At 48.2% G+C, this 25208-nt stretch overlaps 1 protein-coding gene across 2 annotated transcripts in view; it reads left to right on the top strand.

Moving 5' to 3' along the window:
* LOC121078895 (peroxidasin homolog) overlaps window positions 1–22869 on the top strand; it is a 44360-nt gene extending 21491 nt beyond the window's left edge. Inside the window, exons 5-23 of one of the 2 annotated variants that reach the window (XM_040575552.1) lie at window positions 96–167; window positions 1673–1744; window positions 3493–3662; window positions 5782–5899; window positions 7416–7585; window positions 7953–8225; window positions 8399–8515; window positions 9804–9962; window positions 11328–11440; window positions 12657–12813; window positions 14282–14384; window positions 15130–15287; window positions 16579–18082; window positions 18547–18681; window positions 19301–19509; window positions 20038–20152; window positions 20525–20618; window positions 20939–21056; window positions 22341–22869. In XM_040575552.1, the coding sequence (XP_040431486.1) occupies window positions 96–167; window positions 1673–1744; window positions 3493–3662; window positions 5782–5899; window positions 7416–7585; window positions 7953–8225; window positions 8399–8515; window positions 9804–9962; window positions 11328–11440; window positions 12657–12813; window positions 14282–14384; window positions 15130–15287; window positions 16579–18082; window positions 18547–18681; window positions 19301–19509; window positions 20038–20152; window positions 20525–20618; window positions 20939–21034 (3835 nt within the window). In that variant the 3' untranslated portion in view covers window positions 21035–21056; window positions 22341–22869. Of the gene's footprint in view, window positions 1–95; window positions 168–1672; window positions 1745–3492; window positions 3663–5781; window positions 5900–7415; window positions 7586–7952; window positions 8226–8398; window positions 8516–9803; window positions 9963–11327; window positions 11441–12656; window positions 12814–14275; window positions 14385–15129; window positions 15288–16578; window positions 18083–18546; window positions 18682–19300; window positions 19510–20037; window positions 20153–20524; window positions 20619–20938; window positions 21057–22340 lie in introns of both variants that reach the window. The other variant, XM_040575550.1, reaches the window with a different exon arrangement.
* The last annotated feature ends 2339 nt before the right edge of the window (window positions 22870–25208 follow it).

The raw sequence follows: 25208 nt of genomic DNA, 5'->3' as shown, positions 1-25208 counted from the left end.
GTGATTAAGGGCAGTTGGTAGATCAGTCTGGGAAGATCTTATATCTTTTAAAGTGTGATCCATAACCCTGTCCTTTGTGCTTTTCTGTGTGACAGCTACCTGCACTTCAACAACCTGGAAACCCTGGAGCCAGAGACTTTTAGTGACCTGCCTAAACTTGAAAGGCTGTAAGTAAAGATGTGACTTTCATTGTAAGTGGGGGAGAAGACAGGTAAAAAAAAACCTTCATTTTGTTTAACAGTGATGTTTCTGTAGTGTGAAGCAAAGTGTGTTGATCTCCAAAATGGAGAGAAATATGGAGAGAAGCATCCTTAAAGAAGCAGATTTTATGTACTTGGGAAGTAGAATGGTTACTGAAATTACGTGGGAATTTCTCGTCTTGTCTAATGTTCACATTTCCATCTAAGTAGGTATAAATCTATAGAAAGTCATTTTTATTCTACTTGTCAGGTCAACTTAACTCACAGTTGGGCAGTGGATACAAAAAAGGAGATGGAAAAGGAACAAAGTCATAAGAATGTCTGACAAGAAAAACGTGCATCCTTCTTGAAAGCAGTTAGGAAACTGAGTCCAGTGTCTCCTGCTCCCCAGTATTGCTTGTAGTAAAAATGTAGCTACCAGAGGAAAGGCTCACATGGTGGTTCCCACTCCATGGTGAAACCAACAGACCCTTCTGTGCTGCATGCAAACGTGCATTACACCCGTACTTACTAGGGAAACAAAACCGAGGGATCCAAACAACCCTCTTTAGAAAAATTCAGACCTGGATCAGTACGCTGTGGCTGACCTCAGTCTCTGTATTTGGTCCAACAAAAATTCTGCATTTAAGTTTCAGAGGAAGGTTTGTCAGCATCCAGGCTGTGCAACCAGGCTGAACCCCCCTGTACATGTACATATGCAGACGATTGCACTCAAGTCACACTGCTTTTGTATTTCTTTCCTGTTCCACCATCTACTAAAATTACTTATCTGTAGTCAATGGTCTTTTGAGAGTATTATATGTAACTGACATAACTAAATTTCCTCCGTTAAGGGAATGGAGAGTTAATTATTCCATCCTGGTTCCCCTGCTGTATTTCAGTGCAGTTTTTTTCTAAGAACTGTTGAGTCTTATCTGCATGCTAGGACTCTGGAAGTGAGAAGTTGCCTCAGCTTCATTCAGAGTAAACCCAGGTTCGGCTGCTGTTGTCTGAATTGGATTTACTCATGGATTTGGGTTTATAACGACACTGAGTTGTCTACTGGAGCCTTACTTCAATAGCTGCCCCTGTAAACTCCCATATCTTCTGCAGGGGGAAAAGGTCTCTTGTAAACTGGAGCTGACTATGGCACAGAAAACACAGGGTGGGTCCAGCCTGCAGGGATTTTGTGCCCTTTCTCCTCCTTTTGCACTGCATAAAGCAGATTAACTTTAAGGTTCCAGTTTAAATCTGTTACATCACATCTTGAGTCACCGTTTCCAGTACACACCCGCTCTCAGCTTTGGTGTATTGCATTGCACTCGCACATGAATAAAATCCCTATAGCTCATGGAAACAAACAGTAAATTTAAAAATCTGAGCTCCATTTTGGTGAGCAACCTTTGTACTTCAGCTGAGTTTTGACCTGGGTTGTTATCATCTGTGTAGTGCAAATACTGAATAATGTTTTGGCATGGGTTCTTCCATTGCAGATTCTTGCACAACAACAAAATTTCCAGGATTCATCCAGGGACATTCTCTCAACTGGAATCCCTCAAACGACTGTAAGTAAAAAACATTGCCTGCAAAGAGCAATTGTTTATCTTCGATCAGACGGCCAGGATCTGAGGAAAAATGTGCCTGGTTGGCAAAGCCTTTAGTTGTTGCACTTCTAAGGCCACTGTGAAGTTTATAAAACAGTTTTGGTTGGACACAAGAGCTGATTTAACCAGTTAGGAGTTACTTCACGCTGGTGTCTAATTAAAGTCTAACTAGAAGCTTACAGATCAATAACGCTGCAGAAATGAACGTTCCTGGAAAGTCTTCCCAACCCTCTGCTGTCCTACGTGCTTTAAACTATAAAAAATTCTGCAAAAATGTGGGAAGTCCAGGCCATGGATAGGACCTCAATCATGTCTTAGATCGGCATCTAACAGAGAAGGAAAAACCATAGCTGTAAAAGAAAAGAAAAAGGCCGTTTTACTCAGAAGGGTGCCACAGTGCATGATTCTCACCCCATGAAGGAATGTCCTGCTGTGTTATTCCCATGTAACCCGTCTCTTATTCTTACTTTTTGCTTGCTTAAATCTCCTAGTACTTGGCTTTGTTTGTGTTTTATGATCTTTGGAAATGGTGCATTTCCAACAGGGGGGAGGAGGGAAGCGAAAACTGAAGAATTTGGGGGTTCTGCCATGATTTTATACCCCGAGAAAATCATGTGCTTCTCACCACAGCCCTCTGTGATCTCTGCAAGCAGGTAAAATGCTTCGTATTTCATTAACAGGGAACAACTTCTGCCTGCATGCGTCAGCGAAAAAGGCGTGGTGTCCATAAAGGGCTGTATCATGGCCTTGTGAGAAATCTCACCTTCTCAAATGTTTGTCCATTAAGACATTAGGCCTTTCTCCTGTGTCTTTTTAGATGGCTAAGACCCATATACTGTAAAACTGTCAGAGGGGAAGGAGGCATAAGCTAATCTCCCCATAACCTCCTTTATCCGTGCGCATGGCACTGTATGGCGTAATGAGGTCAGTGGAAGGAATGGCACGGGTGCACCAGGAGGTCACCATTGCTCCCATTTGACACGGTTCAGGCACGTGTTGCAGTAATTAAAGTCCTTACAGTTGTGCACAAGTGCTGCAACCTCTAACAACTGGTCACAGAAAAAGGTTGGTCCCAAGCACGCTAAAATCAAGGGGTTCTTTCAGCTATTTCAGTACTCTGGCTAATGCCGAGGGAATTACTGTGCGCTCATTTGAAAGCATCACACCTTGCACTCCATATCATGTGTTTTGCTTTGTGCTCTTGCAAATAAACTGTGGAATTAGATTTTAGCTACCCTAGGGCAGCTGTCCTGGCTAACTAGGACAGTTAGGTGCACCGCGTTACGGTTGCAGGCCAGAAGGAATATCTGCATGTCGTGCAGTGATATTTGAACTAAGAGCACAGAAAGCTCTAGCAGAGGCAGTGCTACCTGCCATTCCTACACATTTAATAAAGGTTGAAATTTCCATGCTCTGAGAAATTTCAATATTTCATTGTAGCTCGTTTAATAGAATAATTGTCACTTAAAACTGGAATGACTGATAGACAGCAGTGTTTCAACAAAATCATTCTGACTTGGTTAAGAATTTAAAAGCTATGGGAATTAAGTATCTCTGATTTTCATTTGGGACATAATCAAATGCAAGGAAGAACAGCCGAGTGGTCCTTCAGTCCAGGGCTATTCCGCTCTCTTGAATCAGAGGGATGCAGCAGGCAGGGACACGGGCGGGAGGCTGGGGACTGAAATGTCTTCCCCTTGCTCTTGCAGGCGGCTGGATTCCAACTCCTTGCTCTGTGACTGCGACTTGCTGTGGCTGGCAGAGCTGCTGAAGAAATACGCCGAGCAGGGCAGCATTCAGACAGCTGCCACCTGCGAGGCTCCTCGGGAGCTGCACGGCCGCTCCATCGTCACCTTGACGGCTCAGGAGTTCAACTGTGGTGAGCCCTGCAGCCACGGGGCTGGGCTCTGGGCTAGGAAATGCTTCTTCCGTCTCTTTCCCTTCCTCTCTTCCACCCTGGGATCCTGCTTTCTCTCTCCTGTCACTGCCAAACCAGAAATGTCTCGCTGGGGTCAGGCTAGTTATCAGTATAATGCGGGGAAAGTCAACAGTCGCGTGTCTGTTGAAAGCTGCTCTGTTTTGTCTGGCAGTTGTTGTCTTGATTTTTAGAGAGCATAGGGACAGCACAGGATCTGCTGGAGTCAGAGGCTAAACCAGAAATTGGGAAAACTTGTCCTGCGTTAGGCTGAATGGAGTGGGAATGCTGCAAGTCTCAATGGCTCCAAACAGCTGAAAACCCAAGTAAACACATGGTGGATGAATAGCCGGATGCTTTGCCTGTGGCAATGTGTTGCATTTGTTAATCTGTTATTCTTTAAATTTAGACAATTTCTTCATGAACTAATCCATTTTGAAATGAAAGGCTTTGTTCTGAAAAATTGCAAAATTAAACATTTCATATAGAGAGGACGACAGAACGCTGACTTTGGTCTGCAAGCATCAGCAGAGCTTTAGCTGTGGTTCCCTGATACTTCCCTGCAGAAGGTTTGGTTTGAGGTGTTCCCCCTCGCCAGACACCAGCAGCCCCCCAGTAGGTGCCAGTCCAGCTGTTTTCGTGGTCCTGCTGGGAGCCAGATGTGACATCAGCTGGGGCTTGAAGAAATTGAATTCTCCTGAATTCCACTTTTCTCCTACAATTTTATATAATTTTTTTCGCTTTGACCACGTTGCAGCTTCGTTTAGGGCGCAGCTGTGCAAAGGGTTGAATTGGCACAAACGGGGCCCGTAACCTCGAAGGGGTGGAAGGAACAAAAAGGGCCCAAAGGCAGCAGCTGGAACACGGGCTGGGACCCGTTGCAATGCTGTGCTGCACCATGAGCTGTCCCTGCCGTGCACCCGGTGCCGTGGTACAGCCACGGATGGAAATTTGTCCCGGTTCAGGCATGGGCGCACAGTGGGATGTCTGTCAAATTAGCCAGGGCACCTGGTGGGAAGATTTTGCTGGCATTAGGCTTTTATGCTGGTGTTGTGCCAGCTGGGGAAGACAAACGATGCATAATTCAGCATAAAGCCCTCATGATGCAGGCAGCTGATATCTGAGTCAGTGTGGAGCCTGCTGGCATGGAGTTAACCCACTGCTTCTGAGCAGATGTGAGCCAGCAGCGCGGATTTGCACCAGGTCAGCATTTTGTATCGTGGCTTGTGGTGGTTTTGGTCTCACCCTGGAATCCTGGAGGTTGGCTACCAGCTCGTGGGCTTGCAGGCTAAGGAATAAGAGCACCGGCCTTACACTGGAAAAGTTAGCAGGTTCTCACCTAATTTTTTTGAATAATCCATCTGGTTTTACTGGTGAGTGTAGAGATTGTTAGATGAGAAAGCATTCTGCTGAAACACGATGAAGCGTGTCAGACCACGGGCACAAATTCCTTCCTATTTTAGCACATCCTTTCAGCTCGTTTGGCTCGCTGAGTGCTTGAGTGCATCTCAAAATGAAGCACGTAGTGAAAGGCTCAGCTGAATAGGGCTGGGCTGATGAATTAGGGACATAATGAATGAAACCCTGTCAAAAGAGAAGCGGTGTGATTTGCAGAGAGCTGGTGCTCTTTGGATGGAGCAGGCGGTTGCTAAGAGCAGCAGGGTGCCAAGGGCAGAAAAACGACCCACGTGAGGGTGCTGCTGACTTACAGGTTTATTTGGGGAGAGCCAGGGATCAACTTTTGGGGCAGCTGTAGTGATCCAGCATGCAGGCAGGTCTCTTTTACTCCCAGTGCTGCCTTGGGCTGTGCAGGGTGCTGATCTTTCCTAGCAGCTGTTGATAATAAGAATGGCCACTGCGGTCCTCCAGGGCTTGAATAAATGATGCTCTTCTTTTCCCTGGCATCTTTAGTTTTGCTGCTCTTGATGAAAAGTCTTGGACTGGTTCTGTGTTAGATGCCCGTGTGCCTGGGGCTCTGCTGATGCCTTGTGCCCAGGGGCTGCAGGATGGGTGTTTTCCCCCATCTGTTTGGACTGGTTTTGTGCTACTCTCAACTGTGGTGTGTTAAAATGGTCTCTTGCAGAGAGGCCTCGCATAACCTCAGAGCCCCACGATGTCGACGTCCTCCTGGGAAACACGGTTTATTTCACGTGCAGGGCAGAAGGCAACCCAAAGCCTGCGATCATTTGGCTCCACAACAAGTAAGTCGCACACAATGAGCCCCGGGATAGCAAAGGTTTCTACCAAGCGCTGAGTTCTTCAGCCTGCAATTACAAAAGCTGTTTCATGCAATGTTAAAAACTAGAAATGAATATTCCATGGGTTGTATTTACCTTCCTTTTAACAGCATTCTCTGATGACCGTGTAATCCAAGTTATCATCTGTATTTAAAACGTTTCATGTGGATTGTAGTGGATTCCAAGAGTTTATAACTTTCCCATAAACACACTCTGCAGACTGAAATTAAAAAAAATAAAAAGGAGAAAGGTATTTTGTGTTGCTCTAAGCCATGATGCTTGTTTTTTCTCATTGAAGGCCTAGTGTGCTGGGAGAACGCTTTTCTATCAGAGTGAAAATTACTGTGCTCCTCCGAAAGACAGACTTTGCAAAGCAGTGTGCAGATTAATGCTATATGCAGCAACGCTGAAAAAATATATGGCTTTGCTAGATGCCAAAGCATTTCTGGGAAATGCTACACAATAAAATATTCTGTGCTCAAGCAGTTACCCACTGAGGAAGTGAAGTTACTTAGCTGCTTTACGAGCTTCTTGTCTGTGGGAGTCTGAATAGGGCCTGGTTATTAATAAAAATGATCAATGTATGCTTCTTCAGCTAACTCCCCACCAGGCAAAGTTTCAGCACGGAGCAAAAGTTTATGGCTGAGTGAAGTCCCCTGGAAGGAAGGTCTTGTTAGGGAAATGCTGGCAGGCTCCCAAAGATAGCATTGTAAGAGGGGTAATGATAATAAATGTTCCTCAAACAAGATATGACTGCAGTGAGGAGGCATCGGGGGAATTAAATAAATGTCCAGCAAGCATATTAGTTTGTGTAGTGGATTCAGCTTTTGTCCTGGGGGGGAGAGAGGTCCCCTCTCCCTTTTCAATCATCCGCAGCCATCCAAGATTCCTTCACTCTGGGACAAATGGGATGCCGTGGTGGGACCTTCTGCCACGGGTTGGGCTCCAGGAGTCACAGGTCACTGCAGAAAGAGGGAAGATGCTTCATAGCTTTTAGGTCTCGGATGGGAGTCCGAGCCATGGTTGGGTCCCGTTGAGACTTACTTGGAGGTTTTTACCCCCTCCTGAGGCCCTTGAGCCCACTCGAATAGAAATGGCTGCACACAATAACAATATGCATTCATTAGTATATTTGCATTTAGCAAATAATGAGAACAAGCTTTGCAGGCCTCGATGGCTGACAATAGCAGCGATGCTATTGCTCAGGAACAGTATGCTCTCCTGATGGGCCGTAAACGTCGCATGTAATCCATGGTGAGGGAGAAAGTAGCTCGCCCGGGGAGTGAATCAGAGCTGGAGCTGAAGTTCAGTGCTCTAAATCATAACTCTTGCTATAAACTTCATGAGGCCTCAGAGCAGTGCCAAGGAACACCAATTTACTGCAGTGCGTGCAAAGCCCCCCTGCCCCGCTGGCAGCTCGTGGGAGGACCCCTTGGGCTTCTCCCCCTTCCAACTTTTCCTGTTCATGGCTGTTTTTCAGTAACGAGATCGACATGAAAGATGACAACCGCCTGAACCTGCTGCAGGACGGTACCCTGATGATCCAGAACACCAAGGAGTCAGACAAAGGCGTCTACCAGTGCATGGCCAAGAACATCGCCGGAGAGGTCAAGACACAAGAAGTTGTTCTGCGCTATTTTGGCACCCCATGTAATTGAGCCTTGTTTATTCCCTACTGGCCCATCTCAGAAGCATGGGGAGGGCTGGAAGGGGAGCTGAGCAGAGTCAGAGGGGAGGAGAGTAATGGCACGGCACGGGCTGAGCTGTGGGGTGGCTCCTTCATGGGAGTCAGAAACTGGGGGGGTAGAGACTGGGGGTGATTTGGGGTTAGGGAGGGAGTTGGGGGGCTGGGAAGAATTCTGCAGCACGGGGGTATCAAGTGGGGAGGGGACACAGGAGTGGGGAAGTGGCAGAGAACAGGGCACTAGCTGGGCTGCATGAAGGGTTCAAGCAATTTCCGTCTGCAACTGAGCAGGCAGCAGGGCTCCTGGTTTCTGAAGCACTCATTTCCTTCCAGCCAAGCCCACTTTTGTGATCCAGCCGCAGAACACTGAAGTGCTGGTTGGGGAAAGCGTCACCTTGGAGTGCGGGGTCTCTGGGCACCCCCACCCTCGCGTCAGCTGGACACTTGGCACAGGCTCTCCTTTACCGCAGGATCCCCGTTTCGCCATCACCAGCTCTGGAGGACTCTTCATTCAGAACGTCACCTTCTCCGACCAGGGGCAGTACAATTGCAACGCCAGCAACACCGAGGGGTCCATCCAGGCGACAGCAAGAATCATAGTGCAAGGTGAGGAGCCCCAGGCTGATGCTGTTTTGGGAATAAAGTGCTCGGTCCAGGTGTGTGCATTTAATCCCTGTGCGTTGTGACTCGTTAATTTTTTCACTCCCATGAGCTGAGAATTAATCTGAGCTTGCTGCCTGAGTTCTTGCCTGCTACTCAGCCGTTGCTTTCCTCTCCAGATTCTCCCAGGTTTCTCCTTGTCCCCACCGATCAGACAGTAACCGAGGGACAAAGTGTGGATTTCCTCTGCTCAGCTGAGGGTCACCCTCCACCCGTGATTGCCTGGACAAGGGCAGGTACTGCCTCACTTGGCTTGGGTTTTCTCTCTCTTCCATGCCACCATCCATAGGATGTGGGTGAGAAGAGCTAAGCTATAAGGTCACCCATGGAAACCCGTGGAAAGCCTTGAGCTTCCTCCTCCTGGGACCTCCTACCGCCTTTGAAAAGGTGAGGTCTGGAAACTTCAGGCTGGTAGATATCACCGTGTGCCAGCTCTGTCAGTCTCTGATCTGCTCCTCCTGAGGAGCAGGAAGGCACTGGTTTACTGCTGACACACTGCTGAGGTTTCTTTTAGCTCAGGAAAAAACTCTTTGGGCCAACAGGTGGTGGGGAACTTTTAAAATCTCAAATGATTGTTAGCGCTGGCTGCGCTGAACTGATCCCATCTAACATGCTCTGGGACAGAAGCCAATAACGCTTGGCCCAGAGGCCCTCCAACTTTTCCTTATGCTTCACAAGCTATGATTAATGGTTTAGTGCTGCGGAGAATTCATGCCTATTGTATTCCAGCTTCCACAGCAATAGCCCTGACGCGGAGTTAAGGACCAGCTGAAATTCCCCTCCACCGTGTTCTCCATCTCCTTTAACCTGATTTCCTTCACTGCCGTGATCTCTCTTAGAGATGTAAAAGATCACGGTGACAAGAAGTAAAGTTAAGGTGATTTTTGTAGCTGTATTTGCTAGGTCACTCAGCAAGGCAAAAATTAACCAAGCTTTGAAGTGCTTTTACAGAAGATATGCTAAGACCAGGACAGTAGGAGGAGAAGTACAAGAGCACAGCTCCCACAGAGCTCTTATTTGGAAGAAAGCAGAATATTAAAGAAAAAGTAACTAGATAGAGAAGTTTGAGGGAGGGTTAATAAAACATTTTCATTTTAAACTTTCCACCTTAAATAGAGAAAATATTAATGATGTAGTTTCCAAACTGAAGAAAATCAAAATACTGAATTAAAGACAACGTTAAATATTCCCATGTATTTGATTAAAAAGACAGTTTGGAGATTTGAACGCGGATTTGCTATCCATCAGGTGTCAGTAAATCTGCAGTTTTCACTAAGAAAAAGCTTGAGGAAAGAAAGCACCATCTCCTTTCTATTGCCTGGACAAGACAACTCAGTCATCTTCCTGGGTGTGGGAAGAGCAACGTCTGCCCACTCCTCACTCAGCACGCTGAGGCTGGTATTTCAGGGTGCCTGATGTCATCTCGGGGAGGAAATGAAATTTTTACCTCTCACGCAGATACCTGCTGTGAGATTTCTCTCCCCATCACTGCCGATTAACAAATTTCTCTGCTTGTTCCATCAGGTGGGCCGTTGCCAAATGACCGGAGGCACAGCATCCTCTCCACGGGAACCCTGCGGGTGATGAGGGTCGCGCTGCACGACGAAGGCCAGTACGAGTGCCATGCCATCAGTGCCATCGGGGTGAGGACCCTCCCCGTGCAGCTCTCCGTGACCCCCAGAGGTAAGCTGCCGGGAGCTGGAGGTTGTGAGAAATAAGGGCTGGCAAACCTTAACTCGTTAAGTTAATGTTTTGGTAAATAACAGTTTCTGACAAGGCAGGGATTTGCCCTGATGCTTGTGGGATGGGAGTTTGCTTTTGCCAGGGAGCGGACGTCTAGCCATGAGAGCTCAATCTGTTGGTGGGAAACTTTAAAGAGGTTTCCCTAGTGCCAAGATTTGCAAATTGGAAGAAGCTGCTTCGCTTTTCCTTACTTGAAAGTTTGTCTAGTTGTCTAGAAAGAGTATAATCGTGGGAATGAAATCATCTGGGGTGGCCAGTGAATGGGAGAAGGGATTGTATCGGTTGCATAAAAACTAAGGCAGGGTTCTGTGAGCAGAGGTGACCTTTAACGCCCATCAGATGAGCTCTGTTATCGGACCAGTTTGGGTGAAAAAGGGAGACCTTTAATGTGTTTGGGAGTTTTTACTAAGAAAACGTTTTTTGGTAAAGAAAAGGAAACAAGACTTTTGTTGGAGAATTTACAAAAATTGTATTAATTAAATTCCTAGTAATTCTTTTTTTTTTTTTAATTTTGCTTTCCTACAGAATAAATTGTGACATTCCTTTTTTTTTTTTTTAATTAAGTATTCTGCAAAACAAAACAACAACAAAAAACTGATTACTCCTCAGCAAGATTTAACTCTGGCTCCAGATACATTTATCTTAAACATTAGCTATAAGGCCATAGGTTCAACCCTAAATTTAGGTATTCTAAAATCAAGCCTTTGTAAAAACAAAAGTCACACAGGAATGCCCTCGTGTTTTCATTTTGTTTTTTATTCCCATATAAATAATCTTTCGAAACAAGCAAATGCCCTTGCTCTTTCACAAGCATGACAGAATTTTGGTAATGGTAGACTGGATGGAAGGAAACTAGAAGCATGAAATTAGTAATGCTTCAAAGAAAGAATTCACAGAATATTTTAAGACCAGCAAGATCAATGTAATTCCTTAATCTGGCCTAACACTTCCCAGACAACCTCATCCAATAATCCCTGAATCAATCCACAATCAGCATTTCAGCTAGAGCATCTTTCCTAGAAAGTCCTTTAATAATAAAAGGTTTTAAATGACAGAGAGCCTAATACGTTCCAATATAATTGCACCAAACAAAGACACACGGGAGTAGAAAGTAATGGATGTAAATGATGGAGGACTTGGTGTAGGGACAGAGAATGTGCATCTTCTGACGCTCTTCGAAGAGCCCTTGCAACAGCAAAAGGAGCCCAGCAACTCTGTGCTCTCAACAGTGACACGTTTTGCACACAGACTTGTTTTTCTTTGTGTTTATTGTGCTTGTAACTTTTTTTTTCCTGTGTTCCACAGTGATCCCCGTGTTCCTTCATCCCCCCCAAGACGTGGTGGCAGAGACTGGCCAGGACGTCGCGATCACCTGCGCTGCCCAAGGGGATCCGCGGCCCACCATAACCTGGGTCAAAGTAAGAGGCGACACCACTCAACGTGGCTGAGGAAGGCTCAGCAGCTCTCTCGTTAAACTCTCCCAGCTGAACTAGTTAAATCAGTATCTGCAATGCACAGGGAAGAAACCGCATTCGCTGTAAGGACCAACACTTCCACTGATTTGTGCTGTTAAATGGTCTGAAATGGTTTCTCAGGCTTGAAGCCTCGCAGTGCACATGCCTGCTTTCTCTTGCTCTTCCTTCCAAACAAGTAACTTGAAGCCAGTGACCTTCCAGGATGTTAGAAATGCTTGATTGACTATTCCTGGAAATAACTGAAAACTGATTTTTTCCTAAGTAGTTTGTCCTTATTTCCGGGATTCCCACTGGTGGAACTGGATGATGCTGGCTGGCTCCTGCTTTGGTGGGGCAAAGCCATGATCCCTCACAATCATGCTGCAGTCTGGCTGCTCTTTTGAAGAATTCATTAGATGGAGCTCTTCAGACTTTTTCCTGCTGTGCCATATCACACCTGTGACCTCCAGTGGGACCTGCCCTGGCTGTGAGCACAGTCAGGCATGGAACAAATCACAGGGGAAAATGCTTGAGCCTCATTTACCCTGCAGAGGTCTGGTGGGAGGTGACCTGCAGCTTGCCTTGGGCTCCAGCCAACAGTGGAACAGAAGGAAAGAGTCTGGGAGGGCAGCACAGTAAGTTTTAGATTGGGCCAGGGCAGCAGAAAGGTATTAAGAAATAAGAGAATAAAGAAGTAAAGCTGGAGCCACTTATGCCACCAGGCAGGTTGAGAGGTGGGGCTGAGCGTGCTGCCTTCTGCAGCGCTTTGATCACTGATGCTGCACAGAGCCAGCAAAAATTGGCATCTGCAGTTGAAAGCCAGCAAAAATCCATCAGTTTCAGGTTGCCCCCAAACTGCAGACATTTAGACTTAGTTACGTGTCACAGAACTTCTGTGCCAGGCTGTCTGTATGAAGTGCAGGGAAACTGTGCTGTGTGCGCGCCCTGCAGCGAGCGCCTGGGGGCAGACTGGGGTGAGGGAGCTGAGCAAGGAGGTCTTTGCTGCGGCTCCAGGCAGGAGCAGCTGCCCTTGGATGGCTTTCTGGTTCCTCTGGAAGAGCAATGCTAACATCTGGTGGCCGCGTTAGCTCATCGCAGCCATCTGTGGGGTTGCTGAAGGTTGGGCTGATGGAAGCTTTCCACCCACTGACACCTTTTCTGTCTTTTGACGGTGCAACAGGAAGGGATTCAGATCACCGAGAGCGGCAAGTTCCACATCAGCCACGACGGGACCCTTTCCATTCAAGACCTCGGTGTGGCTGACCAGGGCAGATACGAGTGCATAGCGAGAAACCCCTTCGGCTTCACCTCCAGCGCCATGCAGCTCACCATCACCGGTAGTGTATCTCCTCCTGGTGGTCCTTTGGAGCCTCCTCTTGCTCTCGTGCAAGCAGGGGCTATGGCATCATCATGGCTGCAATTTGAAGGGAAAACACTCTTATTTCCTTAGCTTCTTTGCACGCAGGTCACCCACAGGCGTGCTCGAAGCCGTGCACCTCCTCGCTGCTGCCTCAGCTGAGCTGCAGTTGCTCAACGCAGAGCACAAGGTGTTGTCCTAAACCACCGGCTTTGTCTCATGCTGCAGTGAGCTGTCAGCGTGCCTGGAGTTCCTGCCTCTGCTGAGGGGGAGAAACTTATTAAAATGTGCCAGCACGCTCACCAGTCAGCGTCTGACCGTAACCTCGCACACCAGGGGATGGGGAGTGAGAACAACACTGTCACTGCAAATACGGGGGTTGAAACATTCCCTGCGTCCCTTAGGGATGGGAAATAAGTCTCGGGTTTTCAAGCAACTGCTCTGTGCATTAGGGAAACTGTAATGAATAAAGAAGAGCAGCACTCCTCCGCTAGTCAAAGCAGAGGTCAAGTGCGGCCATTGTGCTTCTTAGAGGGTGAGGAAGAACTGATAAGGAAGAAAAAATAAAAGGCCGGCAATAAGGTTAAAAATTTAAGTGGAGACCTTTTCTCAAGCACACAGGAGTGACCATCATGAATACTGAGGAGCTTATTAGGTGAATTTAATAGCATTTTCTATACAGGGTCGGTATGCAAGGAACCGAGATAATCTGAAATTTCTTTGTTGCTTGAAATTATTCGAAAGATAATTTCTGTGATTTATTCTTGATTCCTACCTCATTTTCCAGCTGCCCATTGCATATACCAGTAGTCAAATGAGAACTGATTTGCTTTGCTGTGAAAATGGCCCTGGCTCAAAAAAATGCATTCTGTAGTCATCTTTCAAGAATTTTTGTTTACTTCTGAAGGTATTCAAACAACAGCTTTCATTTTTGTTTTAAAATGATGTGGTTGATGTGCTGATACTAAATTTGAACTTAAATTAAATTAGAAGTGTTCCACAAATGGAAAATGAATGTAGAAGCAATGCTTTCAAATGAATTTCATGAATTTTAGAAGTTTCTTTTGTGGGATGTAAATGCATTTTGGGGGGGTTAACCCGCTGTGATTTGTACATTTTCTTTTTCCACTTTAACCACCAACCAAAACTGGTATTTATTTGCACAGCTGTACAGGAACAGATTCTGAATGCGTGTTCCACAGCCGCCACCTGGAAAAATCACTTTTTTCAGTCAGTTAATTTCTTCTTCAGAATATCTGTTTAAAAAAAAAATTAAAAAATCATGGTTTCATGGTATTTAAATTGCAAATGCAAATGGAATTTGACCTGCAGTGGAGTTACTATGGTACCTGTTCTCGTATGCAGATTTTTTTGAGTTTGGACAACAAATTAATATCAAAATAAATGTAGAATTTTTTATTTTCTCTATGTGCTTTGGAAAGCCACAGATGTCGGTCGCAGCGGCGACACGTTTGTAGCCACCTCCATACGGGAAGCTATCAGCAGCGTGGACTATGCCATCAATTCAACACGTACTGAGCTGTTCAGCAAGTAAGTGCATGAAGGGCCAAGAAGTGAGGCGTGAAGCAGAAATGAGATAAGAAGCACTGAATTAAGCTTTCTGAAATCTCATTTTATTGTTGACAATCCACAAATGAAAGCTACGGCACTGTTTCAGAAATTGGAGGTTGAAGCTATACCACGTAGATGTAAGGATGTGCTAGAAGGCATTTGGGGTCCTGGAAAAATCTGATATACTAATACCACTTCTTATGTCACATATATCTGCTACGTGCATTTTGTCAGCTGGAGTTGGCTCCAGAGACAATGCACAGAAAAAAAAAAGAGCAGTCATATTATAAATGCAATTGACTTTGTGTAGGGAGAAGAAAAACACTAATATAATCCTTCTTACCATTTCCGTAATGAAAAAAGACTTCTGAGAGAATGACAATTCCTTCCTCTTCCATCCCAACATATGTTTTGATGAAAAAATAAACACTTTGTATTAAGCCCAAAACCTCAGAGTTTCAGCTATTAAAAAATAAATTACTATATAGCAGGAAAAAAAAAAAAAAAGGGAGAGATACTGAGGAAATTAAATACGTGTATTTTCCTCGGGGGAAATATCTCTTCTGTAATCATCTGTAACATTCAGGCAAACCACATTCATATGCACTAGTTTTGGGGGTCAATCACCAGACCAGGCTTAGAGCCTGATTCCTGCAGTCTCACTGCTCTGAACACAGGGTATTTATTTTAATGTTCCTGCATCTCTTCTAATTCCTTGAAACAGACGCCCCAAGACACCCAATGACTTGCTGGCTCTCTTCCGTTACCCCCGGGACCCCTACACCATTGAAACAGCCAGGGCAGGTGAGATCTTTGAAAGGACCTTGCAGCTGATTCAGGAACATGTGCAACAAGGCTTAATTGTGGACGTGAATGTCACAGGTAGGAGAGATTTCATTTCCCTTCTTAACCATGTGAGTAGGATTAAATTAAAAGAACAATGTGTAGGTATCTAGAAAGTTTAGAAAGTGTAATGTTCTACCAAGAGTCTAGATTAATTGTGATTATGTCAAGAAATGTGCTGTCTGGGTCACAATTCTTTCTAACATCTAATGGTTTTCATAACAGCCAGGGGCTGTTCTTGTGGTTGCTGTACCAACCTGGTACTCGTGAAAGTGGTTCGGTTCCCCATTTTGCTAAAGATCTCCCAATTGGCTATGAAGACCCTAATATTTACTAATATTTACCCGTCTACCTTTCTCAGCCCTAAAAAAAAGGGGGTCAGGCATCTGAGTGACTTTGTGGATCTGAGTTTCAGTTCCTCAGCAGCCTGGGCAGAGGTGATTCCTGCCCTCCAAGTGGCAACAAGAAAAATACCGAAAACCCTGGAGTATTTGGGTGCTGTAACAGAGGATGGGGATTTCACTTCTGCCTTTCCTCTCTGTGATCTCACTTTTAGTACTTTGACCTTTGAGCTGCAAACTTGGGCCAGTTCCAGCCTCCCCGGTTCCTTTTATCAAAGCAGGATAGCAAGCAACAAAGCAATGCACCACATTGCTGCCCAAAGGTCAGCATCCAGCAGCGGGGCTCCAAAGTTTGCTAGCTGGGTCTTCCTTTGTACCCATCAGACGTTTCCATCCGCTGCATGTTTCTACCTATACGTGTTAGTCAGCAGGCACGTATGTTTGGGCCCGTAAATACTTTTACCTGCCTGGATCCGCTCCAGGCTGCGAGGAACTGCAGGGCTGGTCCGGGCTCGTCGGACCGCCAGCCTTCCTCCTCGCTCCCCGCCAGCATCCGCACAGCGCAGCATTATTCAGCGCTTTTCGCTCTGTGCAGCGCCCTGGCAGTCACCCACAGCTTCCCTGCTGCTCGTCACGTAGAATTGGGCTCATCAGGGATGCTCGAGGTTGCGGCAATAACCCAGAGAGATGGGAAATAAACCCAGAGCAAACTGCAGAAGATCACCCCAGCTGTTTGGCATGCCAGCCACAGCGCTTCTGGTTTCCATCTCTGCGTGGTTTGTACTAAACTATTCTCCCTCCTTCTCTGTGGGTCTGATATAATCCTGTGCTTCCAGACTTTCTGTAAATTACGTAGCGACACCACACTGAGATACGGCCTCCCCGTGCCCATCCTGAGGATCCCAGCAGCAGGTTTCAGGCAGCACCCTTACGTGGGACAGCAGGAACCGGCTGTGGTCCGATGTGGTGCTCTTTGTTTTCCTTCCCAGGTTATCGTTACAATGACTTGGTGTCTCCTCACTACCTGAACATGATCGCGAACCTGTCGGGCTGCTCTGCTCACCGCCGTACCCCAAACTGCTCGGATATCTGCTTCCACAAGAAGTACCGGACCCACGACGGCTCTTGCAACAACCTCCAGCACCCGATGTGGGGTGCGTCCCTCACGGCCTTCCAGCGGCTCCTCAAACCTGCCTACCAGAACGGATTTAACCTCCCCCGAGGGTTTTCCTTATCAGAAGACGCCAGGGACCTGCCCCTTCCTTTACCCCGCCTCGTCTCCACCACCATGGTCGGGACCGAGACCGTCACCCCTGACGAGCAGTTCACGCACATGCTGATGCAGTGGGGCCAGTTCCTGGACCACGACATGGACCAGACGGTGGCAGCCATCAGCATGTCCCGCTTCTCGGACGGGGCGCCCTGCAGCCAGGTGTGCAGCAACGACCCGCCGTGCTTCTCCGTCCTCATCCCCGCCAACGATCCCCGCGTGAGGAACGGGCGCTGCATGTTCTTCGTCCGCTCCAGCCCCGTGTGCGGCAGCGGGATGACCTCGTTGCTGATGAACTCCGTCTACGCCAGGGAGCAGATCAACCACTTGACCTCCTACATCGATGCCTCCAACGTGTACGGCAGCACAGAGCAGGAATCGAGGGAACTGCGGGATCTCAGCAGCCAGAAAGGGTTGCTGAAGCAAGGGCAGGTCGTGCCCGGCTCGGGGAAGCCTCTCCTTCCCTTTGCCGTGGGGCCACCCACCGAGTGCATGCGGGATGAGAACGAGAGCCCCGTGCCGTGCTTCCTGGCGGGAGACCACCGCGCCAACGAGCAGCTGGGCCTCACGGCCATGCACACCCTGTGGTTCAGGGAGCACAACCGCATCGCCACGGAGCTCTCGACCCTCAATCCCCACTGGGACGGAGACCTCCTGTATCACGAGGCGCGGAAGATCGTGGGTGCCCAGATGCAGCATATCACCTATGCCCACTGGCTGCCTAAGATCCTCGGGGAAGCTGGGATGAAGATGCTGGGTGAGTACAAAGGCTACGACCCCAACGTCAACGCAGGGATTCTCAACGCCTTTGCCACCGCTGCCTTCCGCTTCGGGCACACTTTGATCAACCCCATCCTGTACCGGCTGAATGAAACCTTCCAGCCCATCCGCCATGGCCACGTCCCCCTGCACAAGGCCTTCTTCTCCCCTTTCAGGATCACGCAGGAGGGTGGGATCGACCCCCTCCTCCGCGGGCTCTTTGGGGTTCCTGGGAAGATGCGGGTCCCCTCCGAACTCCTCAACATGGAGCTGACAGAGAAACTCTTCTCCATGGCACACTCCGTCTCACTGGACTTGGCCGCTATCAACATCCAGCGAGGACGAGACCACGGCATCCCACCGTACAACGACTTCAGGGTCTTCTGCAACCTCTCGTCTGCACAGGAATTTGAGGACCTCAGAAATGAGATAAAGAACTTGGAGATCAGGGAAAAGCTCAGGAGGTACTGCAGCTTGGACTTGGAAGCATCAGAATTGCTGCAGATCAGTCAGTGAAAAGTGTCTGCTCTTGCCAGAACACCCCTTAAATAACCTCCCAGATATCACTGCCCACAGATATTAGGATAAGTTAATAACTGTGGTTTAAGAACAGGGTAAGATAAATCAGGTCTCTCTGAGTGATCAGGCTGGTTCTGAGTGAGTTGTTGTCAGGCACTGGTGTGGTGTAGTTTGGGAGCAGATTGAGCCTTAGAGCTGTTTTCCAGTGAGACTAAACTGCCTCCTATCTGCACTGGCTACCATTAGCTTACTCTTTCCAGGACAGACCTTTATCCCATTTCCGTTTAGATAAGACCATTAGAAATATTGCCCATACTGGCATACAAATTCCTACAATGGGATCAGATTTGTCTCCACTCTTTGATAGTCTCTAAATGATTTTTTTTTAAATATATATTTTATCCCTCAGCTTATATGGAACTACCAAAAACATTGACCTGTTTCCAGCACTGATGGTGGAGGATCTTGTCCCTGGTACCAGAGTTGGACCAACGCTGATGTGCTTGTTAACAACACAGTTCAGCAGGCTGAGGCATGGAGACAGGTATAGTCATCAGAGTCAACCTAAAGTCTTTGGTATTCTATTTGAGGACATTTGCCCCCTTTGAGGTAACAACAGAACCTGTCATTTTTGACTGTTGCTTCTTTTATGATACTAGGCAGGGTTTCCTCTGCCCGGTATTTGAGGGAGGACTTGCCACAGTTACTGTCAGTGTGTCCTTTCATGATTTAACAATTCCCTTTCCACAGGACACTGGACACCACTGAGGATGTGTCCGTTGTCTCCTCAAAATGCTGAAAATATCCATAGGAGCAAATTTCCCGTTCGCTCCTTGTGCAAGTGAGAGCCTTCTTGGCCTGGTGATGCACTTAGGGCAGGAACACTGCAGACCCACCCACACATCTCCCAGCCTGCTGCAGCAGAGCTCTTTGGAGCTTGGGATTCTCCTGCAAGGGGCTGTATGTGTGGGGTGGTGGCACTCAGATCTGGCCAGCAGCTCATGGGGGTTCGTGGCTTTACAGTTGTCTGACAACCGAATAAAAGCCCCTTTCAGTGGTCTCAGTGCAGCCACGCAGATGTAGAGGAACTCTTCTCCCTCTCCCAGCCTCACTCCCTGTCCTCTTCTACTCCTGAGTCACGCTGTGATTACCACACACTGCAGGTTTTGGTATGAGAATCCTGGAGTCTTCACACCGGCGCAGCTGACTCAGATCAGGCAGGCGTCCCTCGCTCGTGTCATCTGTGACAACAGCGACCACATCCAGCAGCTGCAGAGAGACGTCTTCCGGGTGGCGTCGTACCCCCAGGGCATGGTTGGCTGCGAGGAGATTCCCGCGGTGGACCTGCGCTTCTGGCAGGACTGCTGCGAAGGTGGGAAGGAGGCTGATGGCCCTGGGGGGCATCACCCAGTGCCATCTCTTTGTGTGAAATGTCAGGAGCTGGTTTCATGGTGCACCATGAGAATCAAGTGTTAGGCGAGGAGAATAGCTGCGATGGATTTGGCCAAGGGTCCACCGAGTTCAGTGCTTCTGTGTCTGGCGGCAGCTGATAGCTCGTGCTTAGGGGGGTGAGACTGAAATAGGGTGTAGGCATGGTGATCTCCACCACATATAGCCGAGCAAACACATTTGGGAGCGGGTAAAGCTCCTCCATTAAAGCGCACATCCTGCCATGGTCTCTTTGTGCTATATTCTGGCTACAGATGTTCTCCCAAGACACGGGAATCCCTGCGCGGTGCACGCCCTGTTATGCACCTTTGCTGTCTCCTTCACTCTGCTGTAAGAGAGGCACCGAGGGTGGGTGGGGAAGGAGAGCAGCACTGACTTGTTCACACATCACTTCAGGATGAATGGTTCATTAAAGACGAGTGCTCATGCACGCTTTCCTTTCCTTCCCAAGACTGCCAGACACGTGGGCAATTCAGGGCGCTTTCTCAGCGCTTCCGAAGCAAGAGGTCTCCTGGATTCAGCTACCCAGAAGAAAACCCTGCCAAGCATAAGCCTGCCTTCCCCAGGTGCAGTATTGCCCCTTCTTTTGTTTCTGTTCTGAAGTATAAGAGAATTTTTAATAACGTACTCCATTCGGGCCTTTAACATTGGCATTCTGCACTGAGGCCTGGAGAGTTTCAGTAAGTCAATGCTGAGCTTGATCAAAGTCCTCTGACACTTTAGCACAAAGCATGACTCTGCTGTTCAAATATCTGGGCACATCAGTGACACCATAAGTGGCTGTTTAACTGACCTCCCTTGGCAGGCAAAGCTGGTAGTTGGGCTCTTCTGCGCCCCGTTTATTATTTGGAGGCTGATGTTGGAGAAGGCAGAACGATTCTGTAATCCAGGAAGTCAATGTTTCTGTAATCCCTTTCACTTTTTATCCCTCTCCCCAGAAATGAGGTCCCTTCTCCAAGCTCTTCTTCCAGAAAGAATCTCGAGTCCCTTGTGGGTGAACTGGAGAAGACAGTTGCTTCCCTACGGAAGCAGGTAAAACTGTGTGCTTTGATATTTGTCTTCTCTGGAGTCTGGAGCAGGATTTAGCTCTCTGCAGCTTCTGTGCCCTCCAGAGCCACAAGCAACCATCTGACCAAAGGGAGCTGACAGGTACAGAGGAGGTAGAGCTGGGAGAGGAGATGGAGTCGAGCTCTGTGAGCTCAGACCTCCACAACTGCAGGGTGAAATGCAAGTTTGAGGCTCAGTGAGATTGACTTGAGCTGGCACTTTTTTGTTCTACTGGAACAAGTTACAGATTGTCTGTGCAATAGTGCAGACTCCTCCTAGAGCTGCTGGTTTTATATCCCCACCAGGTGAATGTCCTAGAGAGCCAGCTGAGGTGGCACCACAGGAACACCAGCACGTATGGACAGGGGAAGAAGACTGGAGACAAATGGAGAAAAAGATGACCGTGTTGCCTCTTTGTACAAGGTAAGTGTGTTTGTTCTGGGCTGGGGTCCTCCAGGAGGATGTGGTGGGACACCCGAGCAGTCTTCACCTACAGAAGAGACTGCAGAAAGGGATGGAGCAATCCAGTGGTGAATGGGACAAGAGGTAATGTGCTTAAATGCAGCAGGTTAGACACCATTTCTAACAGTAATGATTAGTGACTCACTGGAATGGGTTGTCTGGGGACCTTGTGGCATATCCATTCCTGGAGGTCTTTTAAGAACTGGTTTGGCAAAGATGGGGAAAGACATAAGTATAGGATGGACGAGGTGGACTGGGTGAGGTGTCTGAGGTCTGTTCTCTGGGACTCCGGGTAGATTTCTTCTAGCAACGCTTAATACCACAGCCCCAAATCCAACAGCCTCCCTTTGTGGCGAAGAGATATCAGAAAGCGTAGCGATGGAGTGGGTGGACTGGTTCCTCCTCGGGGTAACGAGGACACCTGGGCAGGTGGAGCAATCCATTATTTGCTTACGTATTGACAGAGATTTCCCCCCCCGAGTCACTCTCTCTTGAAAGCACCAGTCCTCTGTTTGCTCAGCTCCAGCCAAGGGAGCAGGACTGCTGTAAGCACCGCTCAGCGCGGGGACTCCTGCCGCTGCTCAGCTGTGGTCTGCAAGACCTCTGGTTCCCCGTGCTCAGGGTCACGGTGAGCACAGGCTGAGATCCTTTACCACTTCCTATAGATATCCCTGCAGCTGTGGAGGAGAGGATAAACAATTTGCTGGCACCTGCCAGTCTGGAGGAGGCATTTAATAGTTTTTACATGTTGCAAATGATTACTCTAGGGACAAGAGCAGAGGAGTTATGCAGAAGCATTGCTTTGCCAGGCAGTGTGTGCTAGGAGGAGCATCCTCTGGAAGTCACATTACAGGAGAGGGCAAGCAAAGCCTGGTCTGTGCTGATAATCACAGTGGAAAACAGAAGGGGAAGCCTGTAGGCTGGCCATGCCATTTCCAGCCTGGTTTGGTATGTGGATTCTTACAGATTTACTGGCCAAACATTGGTCCCCGTTAGAAATTTGACAACCATTGGTTGCAGTGTGACCCGTGTAAATTGGCTTTTTCTTGACATCGTTTGCAGATCCTTGAAGAGTACTGTAGGGTCTACAGGGTCCCTGAAAAGTGTCTGTGTGGTTTTAAAGGATTACTGCTGGTTTTATACTGCAGTCATGCATACCCGAGGCATGCCAGGCACTGTACCAATGGTGAGCTCGGCCTCCAGCTGCCTCCCATGGAGTTTTTCTGTTTTCCTACACCATTTCAGGTGCCCAGTGACCTGCACTCCTGCTCTCCACCAGCCAGCCCAACCCACTCCCAGAGGGCTCCGAAAGAGCAACCCACGAGCCCCCGCGATGCTCTGCCTCCTCTCCTGTCTCCTGCACCGCCTCCGTCCCAGGACGACCGTACTTCTGCCTGCATTGAGCCCCTGCACTTACTGCTCCGAGCCCTCCATCTCCCAGACCTCCTCTGCTCGTCAGCCTCTGAGACGGGCTCTGGCACTTGCCCTGTGTGATGGTGGCAGAGCAGCAGTCTGCCGAGATGCCACCTTCTGCCACACGTCCCCAGGAAATGGAGGATAGCCGAGGCTGCTTCAGTGTCACTGTCGTGCCCTTCTCTTCCCACGCACCCCATCGTCATCCACCGCCCTACTCTGCAATGTCCCTGGGCACCCGATTGAGGTTCACGATGAAGCACAACCTCTCTCAAACGCGCTGTCTCCGAGCCCTTGTGCCAGGAAGCATCTGGAGAAATCCGGGTGGGGTTTAAAAAAAAACAACAAAACAAAAAACAAAACAACAACAACAACAAAAAAAAACTTGCTGAGATCAGCCACCGTTCTGTGCCATCTGTTTGGTAACAAGTGGCACGTCCTGAGTTATATTACCCTGCGAGTGACCTCCAGTTATGTGCCCAGCGCTCAAACATGAACCACATTCTCCAAGTTTCTGCCTGTCCGAGGGTTTTAATTAGATTGCTGTTTCTCTCCCTTTTTTTTTTTTTTTTTTTCCTCCCAAAAGGCTCTTCGCTGGAAGATGTGTTTTGAGTGTAAACGTAACAGGACCTGGAACAGAACCTCGGATAATTAGATGTAATGGGCGCCCTCGTTAGTGGAGGGGGGAGCTGCTGGTTTCCGTCAATTAGTGCGGAAGAACATGATGTGCAGCGTTTGACACATTGATGAATGCAAAGTGCTGTTTGTGTTTATTGCTCCTAGGTGCTCTGCAACCAAACCAGGAGTCTGTAACCAGCTCCACAGAACAGGTCTTCTGGTTTCCTTGCTCTTTGGAGGTGCTTTTTAGTGGTGCTAGAACTAAGGTCCCTGTGTGCTCGCCATAGCCACAAATCCGTGGGCAGGTTGGTTTTAATACGTCTGTGAAAACCAACCACAGGGACCGAGAGAAAATACTTGACCCATTAGGGATCTGTGCCGTCCTTACCTTTTTCACTTTTCCTCTGTCCTCCCACCTTTCTTCCCCCAGTGCAAGGATCAAAAACTTTTTACGGATATGCTTTTTTTTCTCCTCTGTTTTTAGGTGTGTTATAGTACGAAAGGGATTCAAAGCAGCAGGGATGCTCCTGGAACTTAATAGAAAAATAAAAAAGATACTGAAAAAGGTGGTGATTTATCAGCTGGTTCCTGGCGTGGGACTCGGAGCCGTGCGTGCGTGTGCTGTGTAGACGGAGGTTTGCAGTGATGAGTGTGTGCTATGCATGTCTGCTGAGCTCGGCTCGGAGGCAGTATTTAGTCCTCAGGGATGTTTGTCATTTTGAAGTACTCTTTCATTTAGGTGCAAATCAAGGTCCAAAGCCTTGTGTGTTATAAATCAGCTGCACTCGTCTATCGGTCGTACCACTAGAGAGTCTAATCCGGCAGAGGTCAATAAAGGTAAATCAGACTCCAGTCTCCTTCTGCAAACCACAAGTTTACCAAGTCCCCATTCAAAACAGCAAGGCATAAACGTTTGGTGCTCGATCTGATCAGATAATCTCTAAATGCATAAGCAGGCAGCCCATTTCCTTCCCCATGGAGCATGACGTGAGGAGCAGGCTTGTCAAAAGTGCTGCTGAAGGACAACAGAGGGGAGGACGGCCGCTGATTTTTCCCCCACTGGAGTTGCAGACCCTTTTTGTCCACCATCCTCTGTTTTTCTCAAGTGGGAAAAATACACAGAGAAATTAAATGTCTGTGTGTGCCACCAAGAGCGTGAAAAATCCCCAAAGCCATTCAGGTGGAGACTTCGAAGTCGTATGGCACAGCCCTACCTGGGAAGAGGCTGCTTCAGGGCCTGACTGAAGTAGCAGTCCTCAGCTTGGACCCACTACAATAAATGTTCCTTTTTTTTTCCAAGTTGCTTTGAAAACCCAGCTGCACACCCAAAGCGAGCTATCTGCAGCAATTACAGCAGGGGAGGATCAAAATAACAGGCTCAGGGGCAGGAGCTGAGTTCCTGGGGGAGTAGCTCGCACCGAGCGCAAACCTCCCCCTAATTAGATGAAACATTTAAGTGACAAAACCCATGCAGGGGCGACTTGGGGGGGCCGCAGTTGGGATTTCTCAGCAGAGAAGAGTGTTGCAGGCAGCTTAAAGTGTGCTACCCTTATGTGAGGTGTAAATCCATCCTTCTGCAGCTGCTGGGGGTTGGCAGGGGCTTTGCTGTGTGTTTGTGTCCGGCTGTGAGCGGGGCTGCTGGTGCCACGGGTGTGCAAATCGGCCACACGAGGCTGTGGGTGAGGGCTTGGCTGCAGGGGGCACGCGAGTGCCTGGGGCTGATGCTGGTGCTGTGGCCGATGATGGCCAGTGGGTGCTGGGGGGGGGGGGTCCCATCCCTGCCACAGGCTGGGCAAGATCCTGAGGGATCTGGGAAGCGGATTCCTTGGAAATCCCTTGTAATGAGAAAGGGAAATCAATGGGAAGAGGGGAATGCTTCAGCGGGGTGATGCTTGGAGGCCAATGCAGACCCAAGGGAGAAGGGTTCTGGTGTGCAAAACCCCACAACGTTCCCCCATCAAACACCCAAACCACTTCAGGTCTCTTCTAGGTTATTTCCCTAATTCTTTTTAACCCTTGCACATTTGTGGATGCAATTATTTTCCTCTAGAAAACAAAAACACCCTCCCACAGCCCGAGACT

The sequence above is a fragment of the Cygnus olor genome, chromosome 16 (genome assembly GCF_009769625.2).
Source record: "Cygnus olor isolate bCygOlo1 chromosome 16, bCygOlo1.pri.v2, whole genome shotgun sequence".
Lineage (NCBI taxonomy): Eukaryota > Metazoa > Chordata > Aves > Anseriformes > Anatidae > Cygnus > Cygnus olor.
Note: the sequence above shows the minus strand (reverse complement) of the source record. Positions and strands in the feature narration are given on the sequence as shown.